Source organism: Meles meles, chromosome 20, assembly GCF_922984935.1.
Source record: "Meles meles chromosome 20, mMelMel3.1 paternal haplotype, whole genome shotgun sequence".
Lineage (NCBI taxonomy): Eukaryota > Metazoa > Chordata > Mammalia > Carnivora > Mustelidae > Meles > Meles meles.
In genome coordinates, this window is record NC_060085.1 from 340,167 (window position 1) to 363,202 (window position 23,036).

A 23,036-nucleotide genomic window follows, 5' to 3' on the forward strand; every position below is an offset into this window, starting at 1 on the left:
CGTGCTGGGCGTTGTGCGAAAGGTCCGTGAGTCTGGAACCCCGGGCCTGCTTCCCCGGGAGGCTGACCTGGGGCCGCCGGGTGGCTTGGCCGGAGGCGTCTGCCTGCCCACGGGTCATGATCATGGGTCCTGGGATCGAGTCCCATGTGGGGGCTCCCTGCTTGGCTTCTCCCTCTCCCCCTGCTCATAACCATTCTCTCTCTCGAATAAATAAAATCTTTAAAGAAGAACGGCGGGAACCTTGCTTTATGACTGGATAAAGCGGACACCGTGGAAGGACGTGACTGGGGTGTGCGCCAGGCGTGCGGGGCCTGAGCTCAGTACCTGCCTCAGTTTCCTCACCGGGAGGCTGGATGCGGACGCGGGAGTCCACGATGGCGTCCCCGGGTCTGGACCCACGCTCTGGGGTCCACCACAGCCCAGCCCCACCTGCGAGCGGCCCCTGCTACAGCCAGAGCTGGGGGGGACATGGAGGGGTGTCTGGGTCTGACGGGGCGGGGGGGGGCTGACGGAGGAGGCTCAGGGGCCGGGGGTGCCCTTGCCGGCCTGGCCTGGGGGCTTGTGGCCAGCTGCATGCAGTCCAAGGAAAATAAGCCTGGGGGGGCGTCTGTGGGAGGGGATGTAGCCCGGAGGGTACTGGAATGTTCTGTGCCCTGGCCAGGCGCTGGTTCTGGTTCTCCAGAGTTACAAAGTCCCAGCAGAATCTGAAAGGAAATGGAATTCCCTGCGGCCCTAATGTCAAACAAACAAACAAACAACGTGGGAACCGAGGAGGAATGCCAGGCATGTGGGCCGCTTCCCTCCCACAGGGCCTCCTCGGGGCCCACCCAGGCTCCCTCCAGCCTCTCCGAGCTCCCCGCCGAGAAGCAAAGAGAATTATTAACAAAAAAGCGATCAAAAGGGCCCCAAACCCTCCTTCTGGCCCCTTCTACTCCTGGCGTGAGTCCTCGATAAGAATTTATCACCCGCAGAGCTGAGCATGGTAAGCAAGTGCGTGTCCTTGTCAGGGCATTGGGGGTCCGGGTGCGAGGGCCCCGTGGTTTCAGTTCTGCCTAGTCTGGGGTGTAGACGAACCCCACGGAAGGTTCCAGAGACGTGTCACAAGAAGAAATCACCACGAGGTTTGCGGATTGTCAGAGCAACACAGGCTTTTAAGACATCGTGTCTCTGGACCCGTGGCCCGGGCGCGTCCGGGCTCTGTCTTGCTGGTGCCGGAACCCCACACAATATCTGGAAATGACACGAGAACATTCCGGAGGCCAGAAGCCTTTGGAGATAAACACGCCATCTCAGTCGGTCCGTTTTATTGTCGGGTCTATTTTATCTTCAGCAAAAAGGAAGTTGCCAAGAAAACAAGGCGGGGCACAGAGGCTGACTTAGGGGGGCTGCCCCTGCCCTCCTGAGTCTAGACTTTTCCACCAGAAGAACATCTGGGAATTTAAACCCTGTTGGCTGGACGGAGAAGCTTGGGGTGGGAGGCAAAATGTAGCTTTCTTTAAAAAAAAAAAAAATAAAATAAGGACGTTGGGTTTTGGGAAAGACTGTCACCTCAGCTCTCCTGGGTTTTTCTTTTTGTTGTTTGCGGCCTTTGCTATTCAGATAGGAAGGCTCTTGACTAACAGGCTGGTTGAAGGGAGGGGCCGAGGGCCAGAGATCAGACCCGTGGCCTAGCCCGTCTGTGCTGGGGAGGCCCATGGCCCCTGTGGAACGTGGGGCCGGCGGAGCCAGAAGCACGCGTGTGCTGACCAGCGCCTGGGTTTAGGGCCAGCGAGAGGAGGGCCCGTGGCCGCCACGGCCGGGGGCTCCCTCGTGGCGGGTGGTCCGGGAAGAAGCGCCGCTGTCAGAAGCACGTTGAAGACGGTTTTCCAGAGCCTCAGTTCGGGGAGGCGGAAGGTGCTGGAGACGTGCGGAGCGGGGCTGCACACAGTGAGCGTGCTTGGCGCCTGCGGGCTAGGCCTTAGGGAGCGGTTAAAGGGATACATTCTATGTTGTGTGTGTTTTGCCACATTTTCTTTAAAAAATGATGTTTCGGGAAGAATTTCAGGATCCTCCAGGAAGTTTCAGGTTTGCAACGGCCACAGGGAGAACTGGGACCTTCTTCTCGAGAAAACAGACTAAAGCTACAAAATGAAACTTTAAAACCTGCTCCGGGTAACGGCCTTCAAACAGCTGCCGTGGTCCCTTCGGGCTGACCCCTCGGGCTGACCTCTGGGATGTCTGTCCCCAGCCTCTGCCGCAGTCCTGGGTTTAAGGGTCAGCTTGCCGATCCCGGGCTCGGGTTCAGGCGTATCGAGGCGAAGGGACAGGAAAGGCTCCGGGGCCGGTTTGGGAACTGGGGGAAGAGGGCTGTGTGGCCAGAAAGCACGAGGGGGGACGGGTCTTCGGGACGTCGGGTCATTCTCAGCCACGGCTCAGGAGGTACCTGTGGCCCCAGGCCAGGCGTGCGGTCTGTGCACGGCCCATGGCGAGCCGCTGCCCTCGTCCTCCAGGAGGCACGAGCAGCTACAGGCCCGTCCTGCCAGGAAGTCCCTGGTGCCAGAGGCAGGTCTCCGGACGCAGGGTGTCTCAGCCGGCCTCTGTGCCGCGGCCGGACGCATGCAGTGTTCGACACACGGGTTTTAAGTTCCCGGAGCACATACGTGGACAAACAGCGGAGGAATGACGAGAAGCGCCCCCCGTCAGCGGCCCCCAGCTCCTGGCGCCCGCGAGCCCCTCCCGTCCACGGAGGAGCCTGCTCGGGGCATGTCACACGCGTGGCACCACCCCCCCCCCGTGTAAGGGTCGAACGGTGGCCGTGTTTACCCGCCGGAGGGACGGACATCCTGCAGGGCAGGGACGGGGGCTTTAGCCCCGACATCCGGGCCCACGTGTGTGACCTGCCCTCGCCCCTTCTCGTGGTGCAGCTTGTCGTCTGGCCAGCCTCTGGGCAGAGATGTCCATCCAGGGCCACCCTGGAATCTGGAGCCCGTGGCTTGGCCCTTTCTGTCCCTCCGATTCCCCTGGCCTCCCAGGTAGCCGGGAGAAGACGCCCCGGTGGGGGCAGGACAGGCCGCACCAGCCCCTTCGGGTGCGGCCCCCAGCCCAGTGCCTGTCCTTTGGGCCCCCGGACAGTGGCGGTTGGGGACACAGCGTCCCTGCTGTGGGGAGGAGCGGTCTCGGCATCGGTCACCTGCCAGCGCCTTCAGCCGGGGCGGGGGGTGCGGGCGCTGCCCTGGGCCAGGCAGGTGTCCCTACAGCCCCGGGAGAGCGGCCCGCAGTGCGGGCTCAGGTGTCAGTCCCGCTATGAAATATTGATGTGGCCCAGTGAGTGGCTTGGTATCGCGGGTCTCACGTGTCACCTGTCGTGAACCCCGCAGCTGCTCGGCCTTTGGCCCAGAGTCCAGGCCCACCTGGGGTGGGGGACAGTCCTTCCTCTGTGCCTGGACCCTTCCAGAAGTAGCTTCTGACCAGGGCCCCCCCGTCCCCTGTCACGGGGCCCAACTGCTGGGGTGCACGACCCCTGAGGACACTTGGGGCAGGTTGCTCGGGGGCCGCCCCGCCCCAGGCCTGGAGCCCCCCAGCACGACAGCACAGGTGTCCTGCCCCGGCCGGTGGGCGTGCAGCCGGCCTGGACCCTGCGGACCCTTTGAGAACAGGCCTCAGGCCCCAAGTGACAGGAGCCACGGCGCCCCCACGGGGGATCCCAGCGCACCAGGCCAGGGCGGTGGGGGTGGCCGGCCCTTCTGTGCCTGTGACCCTGCGGACAGGCGGGCGGGGAGCAGGCGGCCACGGGATCACTTACCACTCGGCTCACGTTCCGGCCCCATAATCGAGACATCTTCCTCGTCATGAATTTTGCAGAGCTGAGGAGGCCAGCCCGCCCAGCCCCCATCCAGGTTCGCGGGAGAGCCAGGCTGCCTGGGGCCCGTCACCATCACCCAGGGCCGCGAGCGGGCAGTCGGGGTTTCCGAAGGACGTCCCAAGTGTCCTCCAGTGCAGAGGCTGGCTGCCAGGACCACGGTGTGGGTGGCCGGCTCTGTGTGGAAGGGCGGCCTGGCATCGCCGGCAACCTTGGTGCCCCCAGGGTCAGGGCCACCGTCCCCAATCCCTGCCTCTGTCGTCACACAGCTTCTCCCTGCGCCTGTGTCCGAATTTCCCTCTTACGAGGACACTGGGCGGTGCCTCAGGGCCGCCCGACTCCCAGACCCCCTCACCGTAACCCAATTCCATCTCCAAAGACCCTCTTCCCAAATAAGGTCGCGTTCGCGGAGCTGGAGGTCAGGATGTGGACGCACGTGCTGGGGGCCGTGATGTAACCGCCACAGACCTTTGTGGTTCCCTCCCGCGCTCTGGCCCCTGATGCCCCAGGGACCGGCTCGCACCCGGGCCGGAGCAGCTGTCCACCTCCTGCCTCGCTCTCTCGCAGCGGCCACTTCCTGCGGGGCTGGGACAGCTGCCCATGTTGCTACCTGTGGTCCCGCGCGTGTCCACCTCCCCGCGGCTCACTGCCCAACGGACCTCCGGACGTGACCACGGGCCTCTGGGCCTGCGTCTCTGCCATCAGCACCTCGATAGAGAGACCCTGGCCCCCCCCGGTGGGCGGCGCAGAGCAACCCCTTCCCACGAGGATGGTGTGGACCCGGCCCCACAGCCGGCCAGGAGACAGGGCGGGGGTCCACAGGCAGGAGCCGCGAGGGCAGCAGGGACCCCTGGTGGGACAAACACAGCCTCGGGACGTCCTGCGGGACCCCCGGCCGGCCCTTCTCCGACCTCCCAGGGCATCCACACGAGGAACGAGGGGCTCAGCGTCCCGGCCCGGAGGCTCCGATGCAGAGGGACAACAGAAATCCCGCGGGGTCACCAGGGGGACCGCAGCAGTGACGTCCTGCGTAGCTGGAGGGACAGGAGCCCTCGACACGGCTGGCGGGTGGCTGATCGGGCGGCCATGGGGGAGGGCTGTCCGCAGGTCCCTCAGAAGTTGGGACACGGAGCTGTCGTGTGGCGCAGTGAGCCCCCTCCTGGGTGTTTGTCCTGGGCTGGTCCTGTCACCTCAAAACACAGGCTGCGAGGGCCATGTGGGACGCAGGGGCTTTACAGAGGCAAGTCAGGATGAGGTTGTGAGGGTGGCCCTGAGCCAGCGTGACCGGTGTCCTTCAGAAAGAGGACAAGATGATACACAGGGACGCCCGCGAGGACACGGGCAGAAGACGGCGTCTGCGCGCCGCGGAGAGCGGCCTGGTGCCCCCCATCTCCACCCTGGCCTCCAGAACCCCTAGTCTCCCTGGAGCGGCCGGGCCTGTGGGTCCCCGCTGCAGCCGCCACAGGAAACGCAAGCCCAATCCACCCAGGAGCGAGAGGACACAGGCGTCCCCACGGAAACCCGCACACAGGTCTGCCTCGTGACCTGGGACAGCCCGGATGCCACCAAGGGATGAACGGACAATCCCCACACGTGGGAGCGTCCCTGAGCCACGAGCAGGAGCTGCCCCAGGACGGACCCGAGCCACGAGGCGCAGGGAGGGAGCCAGACACAGAAGGGCACGTGGGGTGTGAGTCCCCATGTGTGACACGTCCGCGGATGGGCAGGGGGCTCGCGGGGGCCGGGGACTGGGAGAGGGGCTGAGAGTTGATGGCGGGAGGGGATGGGGCTTCCTCTGGGGAGACGGAAGGTTCTAGATCAGCCGACGGTGCCGCGGGACCCTGCGAGTGCGTAGGGACAGCGGACGGTACAACACACACGGGGGGATTGTGGTGTGTGAACTGCGTCTCGCTGAGGCCATTGCCGGGAAATCCGCCTCGTGCTGGATGCGGTCAGTCTCCCGGATGCCCGCCCGCCTGTGCAGGCCCCAACAGGCCTCCCAGAGCCGCGGACTGCCCGCCTGCGACGCTGCCGTCCCCAAGAGCCCCCTCCGGAGTGCAGGTTGGCCGGCCCTCACGTGTCTCTGGACTTTCCCTGAAAGCGCGCGTAGCCCGTGGTTTCCCAGCCTGTGGTGTGTCTCCCCAGCCCAGCCTGCACGCCCCGTCCCCGGGCACTCGGGTGTCTGCGGCTGAGATGTGGGGCTCCCCAGCGTCGTACCGGACGTTCCCACCTTGTTGGTTAGTGTCCGCGCGCGTCCCTCTCTGCTGCGCGGCCGCCCAGCCCAATGCCTCCAAGACCCTCCGCTGCCCGAGGTTACTGTTCCCTCTGCCTTCGATGCTGTTCCCTCCACTCGGCTCTTTGGGACGACAGCTAGCCTGCGCCTCGGCCCCACTGCCTGCCCACGTGTGGGGCCTGAACAACTGGGAGGGGTGTCAGATAGGGGAGACAGACCTCTGGGCCCGCGAAGCAGAGAGGCGTGAGGAAAGGCACGAAGCCACCATGTCCGGCCGTGGCTGGGACCCCCGCCTGCGCCGGTGTAGACCCCGGAGTTACGGCGGGTGTGACGGGGACCCACATGGCTGATCGCACTTGGGTTGTGACTAACGTGGTTTAAACAGCCACGTGGGGCCACGGACCACTTTGCTAGGTGGTGCAGACTCAAATGACGGTAGGTTCGCATCCGGCACGGCCTCTGGGTCTGCAAACTCACTGACCCCTGGGGTTCGTTTGTATGTGCAAAGGTGGTCATTCAACCCCCGCGCGGGTTTGTCAGGTCTGTGGCGGCCTGACGCGCCCGGTGGGTTTGCGGTCATTCCCGAGTGCACCGGGGTGGCTGGCGGGCACGGTCTTGCTGGGGGATCCAGGCCTTGTGGGGTCAGCTCAGGCTGGAAGGAATGGCCCTTTCTTTCTTTTTTAGATTTTATTTGAGAGAGAGAGGGAGAGCACGAGCGGGGGGAGGTGCAGAGGGAGAAGCAGGCTCCCCGCGGGTAGTGGGCTCGATCCCAGGACCCGACCCAAAGGCAGACGCTTCACCTGCAGAGCCCCAAGAAGACCCCTGCCTGCGGCCTAGTTTGCGCACGTGTTTGCACGTTTGTGCTTTTGGCAAGTGCTTTAGGTCGGCGCCACGTGTCCCTGGCCTCAAGAAGGCCGCCACGTGCCCTCTGGAGGAAATGTGTATGTCGGACCTGCCGTGTCTATGGCGCGTGTCACCTGTGACCTTGACGTTAATGAGTCACGACCCCACGCCCCGTCAGGTGTCTTTCGACAGACACGTGTGCGAGGACAGGTCGGGGCGCAGACGGGCAGGGGTGATGCTGTGGCCGGAGGCTCCCCCCACTTCCCACGGGGCGCCCTCCTCCAGGCTCCACCATCCCGTGCCGTGGGGACCTCGTGGAAGAAGGACAGTCAACAGCATTTCCTCGGCCGAATTTTTACTGAGCGATGACTTACATCTGGCCCGTTGTCCCCACCACCCAGCCTTGTGCCCAGATGCCCCCCTGACCCCCACTCCGGCCAGTACCGTCTCCCATCCCGGCTTCTGGGTCCTGTTCCTGCGCGTTTCTCGTGGGCGAACACACGGGACACGGACGGCCTGGGCTTCGGGGACGCCTACCCGCGACTCAGCAGGACACTGCCAGCCCCTGCTCCGAGGCGGCCCCTGCTCCCCTTGCCCCCCTGCCGGCAGCCAGCTCTCCCCAGGGGAGGGCGTCCCGGCGTCACAGGAAGTTCTCAAAAGCACCTTTATTAGACGTAATTCACGCCCGTACTCACCCTTTCCGAGTCTACAGTCCAGGGGCTTCTAAGGCCCACAGAGCTGTGCGACTCTCCCCGCAGCCAGCCTGAGAACACGCAGGAAAGAAGTTCTGGCCGTCGGCCACCACCCCCCGCCCCTCCCCCGCCCCGGCCCGCACGAGCTCCTTCCCTCCGTGGAGGGGCCTGGTCTGGGCGTGTCGCACGCGTGGACTCACACCCCGTGGGGCCTCCTGTGTCTGGTCCCCTCCCTGCGCGTCGTGGGCTCGGGGTCCGCCCCCGGGGCAGCGCGTAGGGGCCTCACTCCTGCTCGTGGCCGAGGGACGCTCCCGCGCGTGGGGGGCACCTTGGGTGTCCACCACGTACCTGCCGGCGGACACTGGGTTCCTCCGCTTCCTGGCCGAGTCCCGCAGCCGAGGATGAGGGTTGCGTGCACGCCCGGAAGCGGAGTGGCCGGGTCTCATGGTAACTCTAGGCTGAGCCCCGAGCACTGGCCAGACCAACCCCCCTGCAGTCCCCCCGCCAAGGTGGAGTGGCCTGGGTGGAGTGGCCGGGGCAGGGGGGGCGGGGGGGGGCTCGCCCAGGCTGGGCGGCTCAGGCAACTCACCCAACCCCTCTGTATGTGGGAAAAGGAAACGAAAGTATTTCCGAGCTGAGGATTAAACAACAGGAAAGCACGCGGGGAGGTACGAGTCAGGCCGTCTGGGGCGAAGAGACAGCTCGGGGGCAGGCCCCAGAGAGGACGGTTCTCGGGTTTGCGGAGGGGAGTGGCCGCATCTGGAGTGGGGTCCGGGTCGAGAAGGCCCTTGAGAGGTGACCGTGACAATTCACGTGAAGGGCCTCACAGGGCTAGGGTTCCCCCGGGGGCCGGGGGCTGGGCAGGGCCTGGAGGGGGGAAGGGGAGGGAGAAGCCAGAGGCTCCCACCCCCACGGAAGAGGAGGATGGGCTCGAAGCCTTGGGCCTGGGGAGTCCGGCCCCCCTCTCGGGGCAGGAGGCAGGCTCTGGTGTGTCATCGGGCCAAGGTAAGCCATTTTGGTTTTGCCTCCCAGCTCTCTGCGGCCCAGGCCAGGATCCTGGCCACCCAGCTGGGGCAGGGGTGGGGCTCCAGCTTGCAGGGGCGGGGGACGGCCTGCTGGGTTCCCCAGGCCCTGCTCCAACACAGTCTGGATGGAGAATGGCTCCGAGAAGCCGAGAAGCCGAGAGGCAGATGTGGTGACGGCCGAGCCCACTCCCCGCGGACGCCGGCCCTGCCCCCACCCGACTGCTTTTATAATCCAGGCACGAATAAACAAACACAGGAATAAAGATTCTGAAACCATTAACCATTTCCATTTGAAACACAGGGGAAAGCCCTCGGGGAGGCAAGGGAGGCCTGGCTTGGTCTCGCCTCTTCGTTTTGACAAAGGAGTAAACTGAGGCACCGAGTCCCCCCTTTCTGATCTGAAGAGAGGAATGGGGCCCCAGTGGGTGTCCGTGCCAGGGCCCGGATGCTGGCCATCTCCAGGCCCGTCTGGCTCCTCCCTCCTTGCTTCTGCCGCGGAGAGGACCCTCTTCCAAACTAAGGAACAGGAGGTGATCGCTGGTCCACAGTCATCCCTGAATCATTCATGAGGGAAGCAGCTGGCGGGCAAGGCTGGGGTGGGAGAAAGGGGAGGCCGGGCCGGCGCCTGAAGTCGGGGCGTCCACCTGATCCGTACATGCTGGGGCACAGAGGATGGCGAGGATCCCCAGAGGCACGCCCCTGGGCCCTCCCCATCACGAGGCATCTGATCTGCACACGCTGGGGAGTCTGGTCAGGAGGGTACATCTGTGTCACCGGCCCCCGGCCTGCGGATCTCCTAACCGTGGAGGTCAGTATGGATTCTCACCAGAGGCCCTGGCCCCTTCAGCTTGGGGTCCGGCAACCAGCAAGACTCGGGGCGACCTGAGACACAGAGGACCTCATCTCAGCCACAGACCGCTCCCGGCGTGGCCTCCCGGCCTCCCTGCCAGATTCTCTACCTAACCCTGGCCTGGAGCGCCAGCGCATTGTGGAAATGAGAGGCGACGGCCTCAGCCACCTCGGTGGGGCACAGCAGAGAAGGGCCCGGGGCAAGAGCCCGAAAGAGGAGTATTTTAGGGAAGAGTCTCCCCAAAAGGGTCAGCCTCACACAGGAGGCCTGTGTAAATGAGGTCGGAACCAGGCAGGCGGCCAGTGGTGTGGGGTGTGGGCCGCTGCACCAGGACCCCTGGCGGGGCTGTGATGGGAAGTGGGTTTCGACACCATCCTGACCGTCTACACTCGCCAGAGCCAGCTGCGCTCTTCTCCGCCTCCGGGCTGTGACACTGCCCTGTCCCCTCGCTCCCCGCTGCCCGCTGCCCGGGGAAGGCAGACCAGCAGCGCCGGGCTCAAGGGGGACACCTGGAGGGAGCAAATCCGCGGGAGTGTGTCAGGGACCCATTCCTGATTAGCGGTTCTGGGGCTGGAGGGCCTGTCCAGGGGCCACAGGCCGGGAGGCCTCCGTGCAGGTGTGTCGAGGCTCGGTGGCGCGGGGTCTGGTGCTCCACGAAGCCGGCCCGGGGCGCAGCCCCCCAACGTGGGCAGGGCGGGAGGGCCGTCGGGGGCCATCGCGCACCACAGCACGCTCTCGACAGCGGAGACAGCCGCGGAGACGGAGCCCTGGCTGGTCTGCGACGGGCTGAGCGGCCTCCGCTTCCCGCGTGCCAACCTGGGAGGAAGGGCTTGGTGCGAACCCGCGTTTTCAGCCGCGTGCCCTAAAGCAAGATGGAGCCTCACGGGTTCCCTGCCCGACTCCAAGATGGCGACCCCCACCCTCACGCCCGTGGACGGCCCCTGCCCATTTGCAAGATGGCGGCAGCCTGGTGGAAAGCGCGCTTCCCGCCGCCTGACTCGCCACGTACCCACTCTCAAGATGGCTTCTCTCGCAAAGCCCCACGCAGGGGAGCAGCTCGCTCACTGGCTCAGCCTCCGTGATATGATCCCGCCTTCTCTCCCCTCCCCCGTCTCCACGGGTCGTTTCCGCTTCGAGCCCTGACGGACGGCCGCCTTCCCCAATGGCCGCCTGCCATTCCTCTTGGCTCCACCCCCCCCGCCGGCCTCCGAGCCATTGGGAGGCGCTGGCAGGGACCCGCGGCGCCCGCCCCGCCCCCTCCCCGTGGCGGGAGCCAATGGGCAGAGCGCGCGGGGGACGTGTTCGGGCGTCTCCGCCATTTTGTGAGTCTATAACTCGGAGCCGTTGGGTCGGTTCCTGCTATTCCGGCGCCTCCACTCCGTCCCCTGCGGGTCTCCTCCGTGTGCAATGGACGGGTAAGTATTGTCTCTCCGCGCTCCCCGACGACCGCCTCGCGCTCCATCCCTCCCCTCGCCGCCGCCCGGGCATCTTCGGGGCCGCGGGCCGCGCGTCGCTCCGCCTCCGCCCGGGTTCGCGGGTGCCCCCGGGATCCCTCCTCTCCCTGGGCTTGGGGCGCGGCCGCAGGGGAGGCTGTCGGGGGCCGCCAGGCGGGCAGCGCCCCCTGGGCTGGGAGGGGGTGGGCCGGGCCCGAGTCCTGCCCGTTTCCGGTCCCCGCGCCCCTCGGCCCGAAGGCACGCGGCGGCCGCACGGCCCTTCTCGCTTCCCGTCCGTGCCCCGCGCGCACGCGCCAGCCTTCGCGCGCCCGGTGTGGCCCTTCCCGCTCCCCGTCGAGCCTCCGCGCTGGCGTGCGCAGTTCTCCGCGTCCCTACTCCCCCCACCCCGCCGTTGGGCTCTGCGCGTGCGCGGCCTTTCCCGCCGCGCGGACTCTGCCCTGGGCCTCCCCCGCCTGCCGGGGGCCCGGGCGCGGCCGGGAGACGCCGCCCTCCTGCCCGGAAGGGCGCGGGCCCTCCTCCGCCCCCGCCGGCCGCCGGGCCCCTCCCCGTCTACCCACAAAGGATGGCCGCGCGCCCGGCCCCCCCGGCCCCCCCTTTGTTCCCGCCCGCGGGGGGCGCTTCGGGCCGGCCGTTCCCCGCGGGCGGAGCCCCCGGCGGCGGGGCGGCCGCTCGGGCCGGGGCCGTGGTGACGCTGGCTCGTCGCAGGTCCTGGGACGCGGGGCCGACGTGCCGCTGTCGGTGGGCACCTTTGTGTTGGGGCGCTGGGCTGCTGGCCCGGGGGGAAGGGGTGGGCGCTCGCGTGGAGCGGGGGCCGCGGCTTCCGGAGCCGGAGGGTCCCGCGGGCGGCGCGGCCTCGCCTCTCCGGATCCCGAGCGCCGAGCGCGCCCTCCTTCCGCCCCTGGGCTGACCCCCGGGCGGGGCGCTCGACGCCTGCAGGGTCACGTGTGCCGGGGCCTCCGGTCTGAAATGATCGGTTTCGGGCTGACTCGCATCCGGGCCTCGAGCAGGAGGAGCGCGGTCTGCTCGCGGGGCGCCGGCCGCCTCCCGCCTCCGGAGCCGGCGAGCGCTGGCTGCAGCGTGTCGGCCGTGCGGAGGCCTTGCCCGGGGAGGGCTGCCGACCCCCGCAGAGAGGCCGTCTCTTGGGAAACCTCTGCTGCGCGCGAGGCCCTGCCAGGGAGCGGGATGCCGAGCCGCTGCGGGTCAGCGCGCGAAGCTGCGTGCTTTTCATTCTTTGGGGTTTTCTGGGAAGCTTTTTTTTGGCTCAGGAAGGCTTTGTAAAAGTCAGTTGATAATCAGCGCCTGGGAGGTTTTGTGTAGTGTTGTGTTGTGTTAGCGGGAGGGACCCGGAGCGGGGGAGAAAGGGCAGGTGAGGGGTGTGGGCCCCATGACCGCACCAGTGTTTTGGGTCCTGCAAGCTTGGTTCCCCGAGGGCAGGAGGAAAGGAACCAGGAGGTCTCCGAACCAAGGAGGGAAATAGTGCGGGAAGCTGGTTTTTGGGTGGGGGGGCTCAGGTGGCTGCCCCAGGGCCCCTGCCGGGTCTGAGTCTGCGACAGCCTTTCCCTGGCCAGGCTGGGGGCCGGCGTGACGACACGGGTGGGTTTGTCCAGGGACCTCCAGGCCTTGGCACACGGTTGGGTAAACCGCTTCCTGGAACGATGCCCGTGAGTTGGCGAGCACCTGGTCCGTTGTAGATGCCACAGCAGTGCCCTTGGGTGGTACTGAGAGCGCAGGCGGGCAGGGCTGTGGGACCTCCCTCCGGTAGCCATGTTCTCTTCCCGCCTTCCCTGCCGCCGCCTGCGGCGGGGAGAAAGCCCAGGCACGCGGAAGCAGGTTGATGAGTAACCGGTGCCAATCTTAGTGACCGCTTCTGCGGAGCTACCCCCAGCCTCCCATCCTTTCAATGTCGAGTCCCTGCCCCCCAGATCCAGAGGTCGGCCCCCAGGGCCTGGGAGCCCCTCTTGCACTGGTCCCCTTCCCGTTTGCAAACGTTCCTGAAGTGCTTCCGTTTTCCGGGAAACAGACCGCGGTGCTTGAACCTCCGCGTCAGGGGTCCCTCCTGGGGTGTCCGCAGGGGGTGTCTTTGTTTGAGCCTGGTCCGGAGGCGGGGCCTGGGGTCCTGCTGGGAGGGAGGGGGCCGGAAGACAATGGCGGCTCTTTTTCAAGTGGAGGTTCCACACGAGGACGCTCACTTCCCTGCCTTCTGCAGTCTCCTTCGCAGAGGGCCTCGGAGGGGGATGTTGTGCAGCCGGAGGCCACGCTGGTGGCCGTGGGGGGGCCTCCCAACATCCCGGAGGCGGCAGCTGGGACAGGGACGGCCTCACCCGCTGCTGAGACGGCGGCCCGGCTGGCTAATGTCGTCCTTTCTCTCTCTTGCAGAATTGTCCCAGATATAGCAGTTGGCACGAAGGTAGGCGCTTCCGACTCCACTTCCTCCTCACGCCCCTCAGCCTGAGCTTGCGCTGACCCGCGTGGGCCCGTCTGCTCGCCGCCAGTGCCCCCGTGTGGCCCGGCCCAGTGGCATCACACCCGTCCCGGGCTGGGTCTTCGGGCCTTGCGGGCTCGAGGGCCTGTCCGCCGGCAAGAGGCCTGCTGGGCTGAAGCGGCTGCACAGTGGGGCGCAGGGGACGTCTGCCCGCGGAGGCTTCGCGGGCCACGTCGGTCTGCTCATGCCCCGGGTGCTTGGTGCGGTGGGCTGTGGGGCTGGAGGACAGTGGGGGCTGCTGCTGGTGGGGTCCGGATCGGACAGCTTTCGGCGTGAAGGGAGGGAAGAGGAGCCCCGCAGTCTCTGCGCAGGACTTGGGTCCCTTCGCGGTGGGAGGGTGAGAAGGGCACACTTGGCGGGGCTCCGCACGGGAAGTGGGTCGCCGTGACTGTGTCCCCCCGTGGAGGTCCAGGGACGTGACCTCCAGGAGTCCTGGGGCTGGTTCGCCGGTTACCAGCTCTGGCTTGGCGGTGGCTGGGAGCCAGGGGAGTCCCCCCTCTGCGGTCGAGGTTCCTGAACTCCCTGCTGGGGGCTCAGGTGACCTGAGCCGGCAGCCAGATGGTTTCTGGTCAGTCGGCCACGTTGCCTGGGCCGGGTTTCACTTTCCCAAGTGGGTTTCTGTCTTCACACACTGCCTGTCCTGATCTTCCTGCTGATCGAGCCTGTTTGTTTGGCGGCAGGAGGGGGAGAGGGACTTTCATCTGGAGCATTTGTAGCAGTCGCAGAGCACGTCTGGGTTGCGAGTCACCCCCCCTTTCTGTGGGAGCCGCTCTCCTGCTGGAGCAGCTCCTCAGCGACTGGCCTTGGAGTGGCCCCCCTTTGGCCATCCTGTTCCCAGGGGACCTTTGCTTCCAGAATCAGCTGAACAGACAGAAACTCTGCGCGTGTTCTGCTTGGGGCGGGGGCTGAGGCACTCTGCCCGGGCACTGCCCCTCAGACCTGTGCCCAGCCTCCTGCGGGGGAGGATGTGGCCAGCTGTGCGGGAAGGGGGTGCTGTCGAGGTTTTTGGCTCTCGACAGGAGAGGCGGTCACCCGCTGCTGTCCCGGCCGAGCGGCCCTGAGCTCCGGAGCGAGTCCACGCTTGAGGGTCTCATCCTGTTGACCCTCGGTGGGCTCCGGGGCCCATGCCGGTGGGACCTCCCCAGCACTGGCTAGGAAGAGGGCCTGGCTTCGCCCAGCTGCGCGTGGGGTCTGTCCCTGCGGGCAGTCGCCCTTGAGCTCCTTGGAGTGCCAGCGCCACAAGGTGCTGTTGAACACCCTGGACCTGTGTCCTGGGGGTGGGGAATGGGAGCGGGAGCTGACAGGTGGGCACTTGGTCCTCAGGGCACGGGTGCGGGGGACAGGGTGGCCGGGAATGTTGCTGCTCCTGGAAGTCCCAGCCCCACCCACTCCTGGTCAGAGGCAGGCGCCCAGAAGCCCTTTCTGCGGCTGCATGGCTGGCAGACGGGGGTCCTTTGTGAGCCTGTGGGGGCAGGTCAGGGTCCCTGAGGCCAGAGACAGAAGGGGCTTTGCTGTGGCTCGGGTTAGTGGCATCTGGACGAGCCTCCTCTGGGTGAGTGCGAAACGCTCGGGTCCGGGGCGTGGCCGGACTCGGGAGCCTTGAAGGCCAGCCGCGGCTGGTGGGGCTTTTTTTTTTTTTTTTTTTAAGATTATTTATTTATTTATTTGACAGAGAGAGATCACAAGTAGGCAGAGAGGCAGGCAGAGAGAGAGGAGGAAGCAGGCTCCCTGCGGAGCAGAGAGCCCGATGCGGGGCTCGATCCCAGGACCCTGAGATCATGACCTGAGCCGAAGGCAGCGGCCCAATCCACTGTGCCACCCAGGCGCCCCTGGTGGGGCTTTTTAACGTGCCCCATCGTGTCAGACTTCCGCGAGGGACCCAGACTTCGGTTCATTCCTCTTCCTGAGCTGTGATGCCGGCCTGTGGCCTCCAGAGTTGTGGGCTGGGAGGCTGCCTGCAGGTGCCGGCCTGTCCTGGGGCCTGGGTCTGGGGACAAGCCTGCTGGAGCGCTCTGAGCCACGTGGGTCAGCCGTTCCTGGGGCTTCTCCCCGAGGGCGGTCCGTGAGCGTCTCGGCATTCCCTGTGCTGCTCTCGCGGGCTGCTGGGCGTGCAGGTTCTGAGGGGCTGCTGGGCGCCCGGCACCAGCCGCGGGGAAGCCCCGAGCGCCGCTAGATGGTGTGGAGGCTCAGCAGGCAGTCTGGGGAGGCGCGGCGGCGCAGCGTGCTCAGGACGGGAGCCGGTGGGAAGGGTATGGCAGAGACGGGGTGAGGCTGCTGGCGGCCCGGCCAGGCCTCGAGACTCTCTGGCTCCCAGGTCTGCATCCAGAGACGTTCCTTGAGGAGTTACCCCTGGTTCCTGGTCATGGAGCCTAGGACACAGATCTCGGGCCTGTGGTCCGGCCTGCAGAGGGCAGAAGTGTTAGGCGGGAGCCAAGTCCCCGTCCCGTGTGGCCCTTGTCGAGAGTGCGTCTGTCCTCGGGCCCCGTGGGAGGGATGGCTGCCTGCCTGCTAGGCCCCGGGTCTGTCTGACGTGCCTCTGGGGAGCGGTCCCAGCCGCACGGAGACCAGCAGGTGCACACGTTTGTGGAGAGAGTGGCAGGCCGCGCGTCCCAGGTGTCATACGTACAAACGGGCCTTTGGGGTTCCTCAGGCCCTCACGGGCTCCCCCAGGTGCCCCCACCCCTCACTGGATGGCACCACCCGCGGCATGGAGAGGTTTCCGTCCGTCCAGAAGCCGTGAGGGCAAGGCTCAGGTTTCCTCAGACGCCTAGAAAATAGGGCAGGCTCCTGTGGCTGAGCCGAGTGGCTGCCGCGGGACAAGGGGGCTTTGTTCCCTGGGCTTGCCAGCGGCCCTGTGGTTGTCGAAGATGGGCCCCCGTCTTGACACGGGCAGGGCTACAGCTGAGTTCTCTAGGACAGTGGGGTTGGGCTCGTCCAACACACGGAGGGTCTGCAAAACGCGGAATGGCAGTGACGTACAGGCAAAGCCCCAGTAGGCGGTGTCCCCCACCCCGCCCTTGGAAGAGGAGCAGAGTCTCGGGTTAGGACCACGAGGCCGTGGCGAGGGAGGAGTGGTCACAGCTTCGGGGGTCATCTTAAAGCCAGGTTGGAGCCGAGAGGTGGGCACAGGGGGTCTTGGGGAGGTCTTCTGGTGTTTTGCTCTGCTCCACACATGCCCTCTCTTTCCAGCGGGGATCCGACGAGCTTTTCTCTGCCTGCGTCACTAACGGACCCTTTATCATGAGCAGTAACTCGGCTTCTGCAGGTAACCCGGAGCGCAGCCCCCAGTTCCTGCCTTGGGGGGTGGGGTCCTCCCGTCCGTCCACGCGTGCTCTGCTGCTTTGGAGGGCACTTGGGAGAATTGGTCCTGGCCGTTACGGTTCGTTCTCACCTGGCTTCCCTGTGGACGGTCAGACAGGCGGGGTGCATACCAGGTGTGGAGGCCTGCTCTGTTCTTGCTGTGGCAGGCAGGAGGCTTCACGGGACCCGCGTGGCGCCCTGTGCCCTACAAACCGCTCCTCTTTGCAGCAAATGGGAACGACAGCAAGAAGTTCAAGGGGGACAACAGAAGTGCGGGCGTGCCCTCCCGAGTGATCCACATCCGGAAGCTCCCGGGCGACGTGACGGAGGGCGAGGTCATCTCCCTGGGGCTGCCCTTTGGGAAGGTCACCAATCTCCTGATGCTGAAAGGGAAAAATCAGGTACCTGCCTCAGCCGCGTGAGCTCCCCTTCCCGGGAGGGCCCCAGGGGTCTGGGCCTGGCTCATGCCCTCGCCCTGCCAGGCCTTCATCGAGATGCACACGGAGGAGGCCGCCAACACCATGGTGAACTACTACACGTCCGTGACGCCCGTGCTGCGTGGCCAGCCCATCTACATCCAGTTCTCCAACCACAAGGAGCTCAAGACAGACAGCTCGCCCAATCAGGCCGTGCGTCTCTGGGCAGGGGACTGGGACGGGGCGGGTGAGCACGGGAGCCGGGGACGTGGGACTCAGGGCCGGACCTGCCCCTCTGCCCCCACAGCGGGCCCAGGCCGCACTGCAGGCGGTGAACTCCGTGCAGTCAGGGAACCTGGCCCTGGCTGCCTCGGCTGCCGCAGTGGACGCTGGGATGGCCATGGCCGGCCAGAGCCCGGTGCTGCGCATCATCGTGGAGAACCTCTTCTACCCGGTGACTCTGGACGTGCTCCACCAGGTGAGACGACCGCAGCTGCGGCTGCGTGGGTCCTGGTGCGGACCACGGGGGTCCCTGGGCAGAGGCTGACCGCGTTCCTCCTCCTGCAGATCTTCTCCAAGTTCGGTACGGTTCTGAAAATCATCACGTTCACCAAGAATAACCAGTTCCAGGCCCTGCTGCAGTACGCCGACCCCGTGAGCGCCCAACACGCCAAGCTGGTGAGTGGGGCCCTGGGACCCCCGCCCGGCCAGCGCGCAGCCAGGGCCGCTTACGGGCCTCTCCCCGCAGTCGCTGGACGGACAGAACATCTACAATGCCTGCTGCACGCTCCGAATTGACTTCTCCAAGCTCACCAGCCTCAACGTCAAGTACAACAATGACAAGAGCCGGGACTACACGCGCCCTGACCTGCCTTCCGGCGACAGCCAGCCTTCGCTGGACCAGACCATGGCCGCCGCCTTTGGTAAGATGCCCGGCTGGGTGCCCAGGACCACCGTGTGCCGTGGGAGGCGAGGACGCATAGCTCAGTCTCTGCCCCAGGCGCCCCGTGACGCTGGCTCTGCCCAGGGAGGTTGGTGCGCGTTGCTCCTCGCAGGGCCACACGGCCCCCGGCCCAGGCCACCTGCTGGGTGTGGGTCGCTGACACACACACAGCCCTCGCTTGCGGCCAAGGCGGTGGGTGCGATGATTAGTGTCTCGTTTGTTCCTAGGTGCACCTGGCATAATGTCAGCCTCTCCGTATGCAGGAGCTGGTTTCCCTCCCACCTTTGCAATTCCTCAAGCCGCAGGTACTCAAACACTTGACCCCGGCCCCCCCGTCGCTTGTGCATGCCCACACACCTTCCAGTAGCTCTGCTTGCACGGGCAGCGGACGTGGGCGCTCTCTCGGGGGAGCCCGCCTTCCTGGGTGCGGGCCTCTGGGTTCCCCGAGGAGCCTGGACAGGGCAGTCATAGGGCAGGGCTGTGCAGAGACCCTCCTAACCCCACAGTGTCTGGTCTGGTTCCCTTAAAGCACCTCTGGGCGAGGACGAGCGCGCACGGTGGTTGGAGGGCTGTGTCCCTCGTAGATGCGTTTAAGTGGTCCGGTAAGCAGAGCCGCGTGGGCGCACGTGAGCGTCCTCCCCGGGGGCCGGCCTGCCCTCATGACCGGCTGTGGCCTGTGGGGCCCGCCCGCTGTCTGCATGGGGACGGGCGTCTGCATGCACGCACGGCCGCAGCCCGCCCGGGGCTCGAGTCTGCATCCACGGAGAGGAGCTGTTGTACTGTTGGGCGCATGTAGACGGGTCCAGACCCGGTGCAACCTGTGCCGTGAAGAGAGAAGGAGAAGCTGGCAAGGCTGCCCAGTGGGCACTGGGCCGAGTGGCCGCGGGCACCTCCTGTGTGACTCCTTTGCATGAGGACAGGCAGGACCCATGCTCGCCTCTTGGCAGTGAGCCCTGGGCGCCGTTGCTTACCTCCCGACTGCCCTTCCCTCCCCAGGCCTCTCTGTCCCTAACGTGCACGGGGCGCTGGCCCCCCTGGCCATCCCATCGGCGGCGGCGGCAGCGGCGGCGGCAGGCCGGATTGCCATCCCGGGCCTGGCCGGGGCGGGGAATTCTGTCCTGCTGGTCAGCAACCTCAACCCCGAGGTACGTGCCTCTTCTTTCCAGGCTGTCGGTCTCAGAAGCACGAGCGGGGGAGTCACGCTCAGGGTCTTAGTGTGAACGGCAACAGGCTGGGCTCCTGTCTGCCCCAGGAGCCAGGGTCCCTCAGGGGTCTCCCTGCGGGGCGCGGTGCAGTCCCTCTGCGCTGGCCCGCTCGCTGCCTCCTTCCTCCGTGCTCAGAGTTCTCTCGTTCTTTATGCCTCGTTGACGTTTCCAGTTCCGTAATACGCAGAGTCGAAACGGTTTCTGATACGTGAAAGCCGTCCTTAGAGTTTCTAGCCCTGGGCGGGTGCGAAGCTGCCCATGGGGGCAGCCGTGCCCCGCAGCCATGGGGCCGGGGGGGTGGCCATGCCGCGCCCGTCCCGGTGGCTGCGTCCAGCTCAGAGAGAGCTCGGGTGAGCTGCCGGGGGCTCGCGGTCTTTAACTCTGGGAAGTCGGGACCGGCCTTAATGAGCATTTCAGACTGTTCTGTCATCTGTCTGCCCCTCCTGTGACTTCCTGGCCTGGGGTGGCCGGCCCGCGGCTCGTCCGGGCCCGACACCAGCGAAGCCCTCCACTAACAGACTCGCTCCGCCTTGTGCTTGCGTGAGCCTGGCGCAGGGGCCCGTCCGGCGGGCGCGCAGGCGGCAGCGGCCCCGCAGTCTCCTGCCCGCCGCGGGGAGGGGCCTCTCCTGCCGTGTCGCGAGGTGAACCTGTGACTTGTAATGTGTGTAGATCTTGACTGATGGAGCGCTCGTATTTCTTATGTATTTACTGACCTGTGTTTTTTTGCTACTTTTTTTCTTTTCTCCCCTTCCCCTCTCCCAATTTGTTTTCTTGCCCTGATCCGGAATTTCTTTGCCAACTGACTGCACGGTTCTTCTGCTTCCTGTTGTTGCTTGAAACAAAACCAAACCATAAATAAATAAAAACAAACAAAATTCCCCCTCAAACCCTGCTCTCCGGAAACCAACCTGCCCTTGAATATTAACATCCTGACAACTTCATCATCCATCAACCTGCACGCCTGCGGGGCCGCCTCCTCGTGGTGGACGATGGGCGTCTCGCCCCCTGACCTCTCCCTTTCCCTGTCCCTCGCTGCCTTGCTCTGCTGTCCTCTAAAGAGAGTCACACCCCAAAGCCTCTTTATTCTTTTCGGTATGTTATCATTCGCACTTTTATTACCTTGTTTTCGTTTAGTGGAGGTTATTTTTGACCCCTAAGACGTACTATGAGTTTGCAGTCGGGCCCTGGGCCTCGTTACGTGGCTTGCCTTCGGTTTGCGTATTTACCGACTCCGTAGACGCATGGTTTATTGCCCTGCATGCTTTTCGAAGAGTTAAACCGTGTTGGTAGCATGCTAAAGTGATGGTTCTTGGCCATTGACCTTTCCTGGATTTTATGACTTCTCTGCTGAAGGTGGTCCTCCTGGTAACGCTCCCTGTGGTAGACGCAGGGCCCAAAGGCAGGATACGCAACCTTCGGGAAGAGCCGGCCCTCTGTGGGGTGCGCGGGGCGGGGGTGGGAGGCTGGCGGGGGAGGCGGCTCGGGGCCGCAGGCGGCTCAGGGCCTGTCCCTGTGCTCTTGAAGGCGTGTATGGCGACGTGCAGCGGGTGAAGATCTTGTTCAACAAGAAGGAGAACGCCCTGGTGCAGATGGCCGACGGGAGCCAGGCGCAGCTCGGTGAGGCGGCAAGGCCCGTGGGCCGTGGTGGGGCGGGGACATCCCCGGGCCGGTGCCCATGGCCCCTGCGGTCACACGTGTCCCGCCCCCCCAGCCATGAGCCACCTGAACGGGCACAAGCTGCATGGAAAGCCGGTGCGCATCACGCTGTCCAAGCACCAGAACGTGCAGCTGCCCCGCGAGGGCCAGGAGGACCAGGGCCTCACCAAGGACTATGGCAACTCCCCCCTGCACCGCTTCAAGAAGCCTGGCTCCAAGAACTTCCAGAACATCTTCCCGCCCTCGGCCACCCTGCACCTCTCCAACATCCCGTAGGTGCCGGGCGCGAGGTGGGGGGCCCTCGCGGTTGTATTCGGAACTTCCCTGGCTGCTGACGGAGGAGCCCGCGCGGGAGGGGCTGGGGCGCGCCTGTTGGACGTCCTGCCTGCGCCCCTCTCGGGTTCTCGGTGCCCCTCCGGGCCCTCCCCAGGGATCAGCAGTGTTCAACCCCCTTCTCCCCCCACAGGCCCTCCGTGTCTGAGGACGACCTGAAGATCCTCTTCTCCAGCAATGGCGGGATCGTCAAGGGGTTCAAGTTCTTCCAGTGAGTGCCCCTGCCCCCCCCCACAGCCCTGTTCTGCCCTCAGGCCCGCCCCCCCCCAGGCCCGCCCTCACTGCCCTCACTCCCCGGCCCCCAGGAAGGACCGCAAGATGGCGCTGATCCAGATGGGCTCCGTGGAGGAGGCCATCCAGGCGCTCATCGACCTGCACAACCACGACCTGGGCGAGAACCACCACCTGAGGGTCTCCTTCTCCAAGTCCACCATCTAGGGCTGCTGCGGACCAGCCTGCCGGTGCCCGGCCACAACTTCCAGCATTCCAGAGAAAAGCCACTTTAAAAAGCAGCTGAAGTGACCTTAAAAGACCAGAGATTTTATTTTTTTAAGAGAAATCAGTTTACCTGTTTTTAAAACAATTAAATCCGATTCACCTTCCTTACCCTGGGGAGATGGGGTGCGGGCCTCAGGCTCCCGGCGACTAGTGGACAGTCGCCCTGCTCCCTGCCCGGCCCCCCCAGCCCGTGCCTTCTGCAGCCTCTGCGGGGTGGGCGTTCCCAGACCTCCACTCTGGCTTTCCTGTGCCTTACGACCCACTGCTCTGGCGGAGCCCCTCCGTGGGGGCGGGGGTGGGGGGGCCTCCCACGTGGGATCATGTGCCTGGTGCGGCAGGAGGCTGTGAGCTGCAGGGTCCAGCCGGAGCCCCAATCCGTTCAATCAAGTGTGTGATTCGTCCCCGACCCGGGGCAAGGCCCCGTGGGCACCGGCCACCTCCAGCTCCGAGCTCTGCCCCCAGAACCTCTGTATTACGCTTCGACGCAGCTGCAGAGTCTGTGCCCAGCAATATTTCAACTTGACCAAATACTCTAATCTCATTTATATGCAAAAGAGATAGTTTTAAGTAACTTTTTATATAGCAGGATAAAAGTGGTATGAGTGTACTCCGTCTCCTCGTGGTCTCACCTTGCATACTGTACTTTCGACCTTACTTCTCGTGCTGAAGTCGCGGGGCAGGATCCAGTTTCCAGGGCAGGCTGGCTGGGGGCCGGTGCAGGGGAGCCCCGGTCTTTCCCGAGGACCCCCAGATGCCTTACACCCACGGTCCCCCCGCCCCACCCCAGGGGGGACAAGCGCTGTTAAAACTTTCAGGGTTTCCGCTCTCCTGCAGATTTTGGACCAAAGTTTTGTTTTTTGTCTGCCTCTAATGCTGGGGCCCCAGGAAGAGGGACAGCAGCTCCCGAGTCTTAACTGTCTCCTGCCCGTCGTCCTGCACTCACGGGTCCAAGGGGCTCCCCTGTGAGCAGCCCCCATGCTGGCCAGCCCCTCCCTCGGGCCTGGACCCTCGAGTTTCCGTGTTGGGGTGGAACAAGGGTGTAAATATTTATAGTTTTTTTATACCTGTTGTAAACGAGGGGCAGCAAACATGGGTTTTATAAAGGGGACACAGATGTATATTTTGGTAACCCACAGTTACAGGCGCAGTGTTGTGACGGGGAGCGCGGCGCATCCCCCGGCCCCCCCCCCCCCCGCGGCTTGTAATGCAGAGAACCGAATTAAAGCAATTTTACAACTCCTGCCTGTTGTGCGGGCTCTTTCTTGTGT

General features: G+C 65.3%; 1 protein-coding gene across 3 annotated transcripts; it reads left to right on the forward strand.

Annotated features, from left to right (window-relative positions):
- Nucleotides 1-10,766: 10,766 nt before the first annotated feature.
- Nucleotides 10,767-23,009, forward strand: PTBP1 (polypyrimidine tract binding protein 1). Of its 3 annotated transcripts, none has more exons than XM_045990895.1 (15): nucleotides 10,767-10,896; nucleotides 13,312-13,342; nucleotides 16,607-16,682; nucleotides 16,946-17,118; nucleotides 17,200-17,346; nucleotides 17,441-17,611; nucleotides 17,701-17,811; nucleotides 17,882-18,056; nucleotides 18,304-18,381; nucleotides 19,073-19,221; nucleotides 20,340-20,373; nucleotides 20,806-20,898; nucleotides 20,993-21,209; nucleotides 21,404-21,481; nucleotides 21,576-23,009. In XM_045990895.1, the coding sequence occupies exons 1-15, from the start codon at nucleotides 10,889-10,891 to the stop codon at nucleotides 21,706-21,708; spliced, it is 1,674 nt and encodes a 557-aa protein (XP_045846851.1). In that variant the 5' UTR covers nucleotides 10,767-10,888; the 3' UTR covers nucleotides 21,709-23,009. The 3 variants fall into 3 exon arrangements, with proteins under 3 accessions (XP_045846851.1, XP_045846852.1, XP_045846854.1); XM_045990898.1 differs by lacking the exon at nucleotides 10,767-10,896 and adding an exon at nucleotides 11,654-11,673; XM_045990896.1 differs by lacking the exon at nucleotides 18,304-18,381.
- The last annotated feature ends 27 nt before the right edge of the window (nucleotides 23,010-23,036 follow it).

Excerpts from the sequence above, each read along its gene's own strand:
- PTBP1 (XM_045990895.1), top strand. Across the intron at positions 17,119-17,199 it reads TGCTGAAAGGGAAAAATCAG|GCCTTCATCGAGATGCACAC; the intron begins GTACCTGCCTCA and ends TCGCCCTGCCAG. Across the intron at positions 18,382-19,072 it reads TGCAATTCCTCAAGCCGCAG|GCCTCTCTGTCCCTAACGTG; the intron begins GTACTCAAACAC and ends TTCCCTCCCCAG.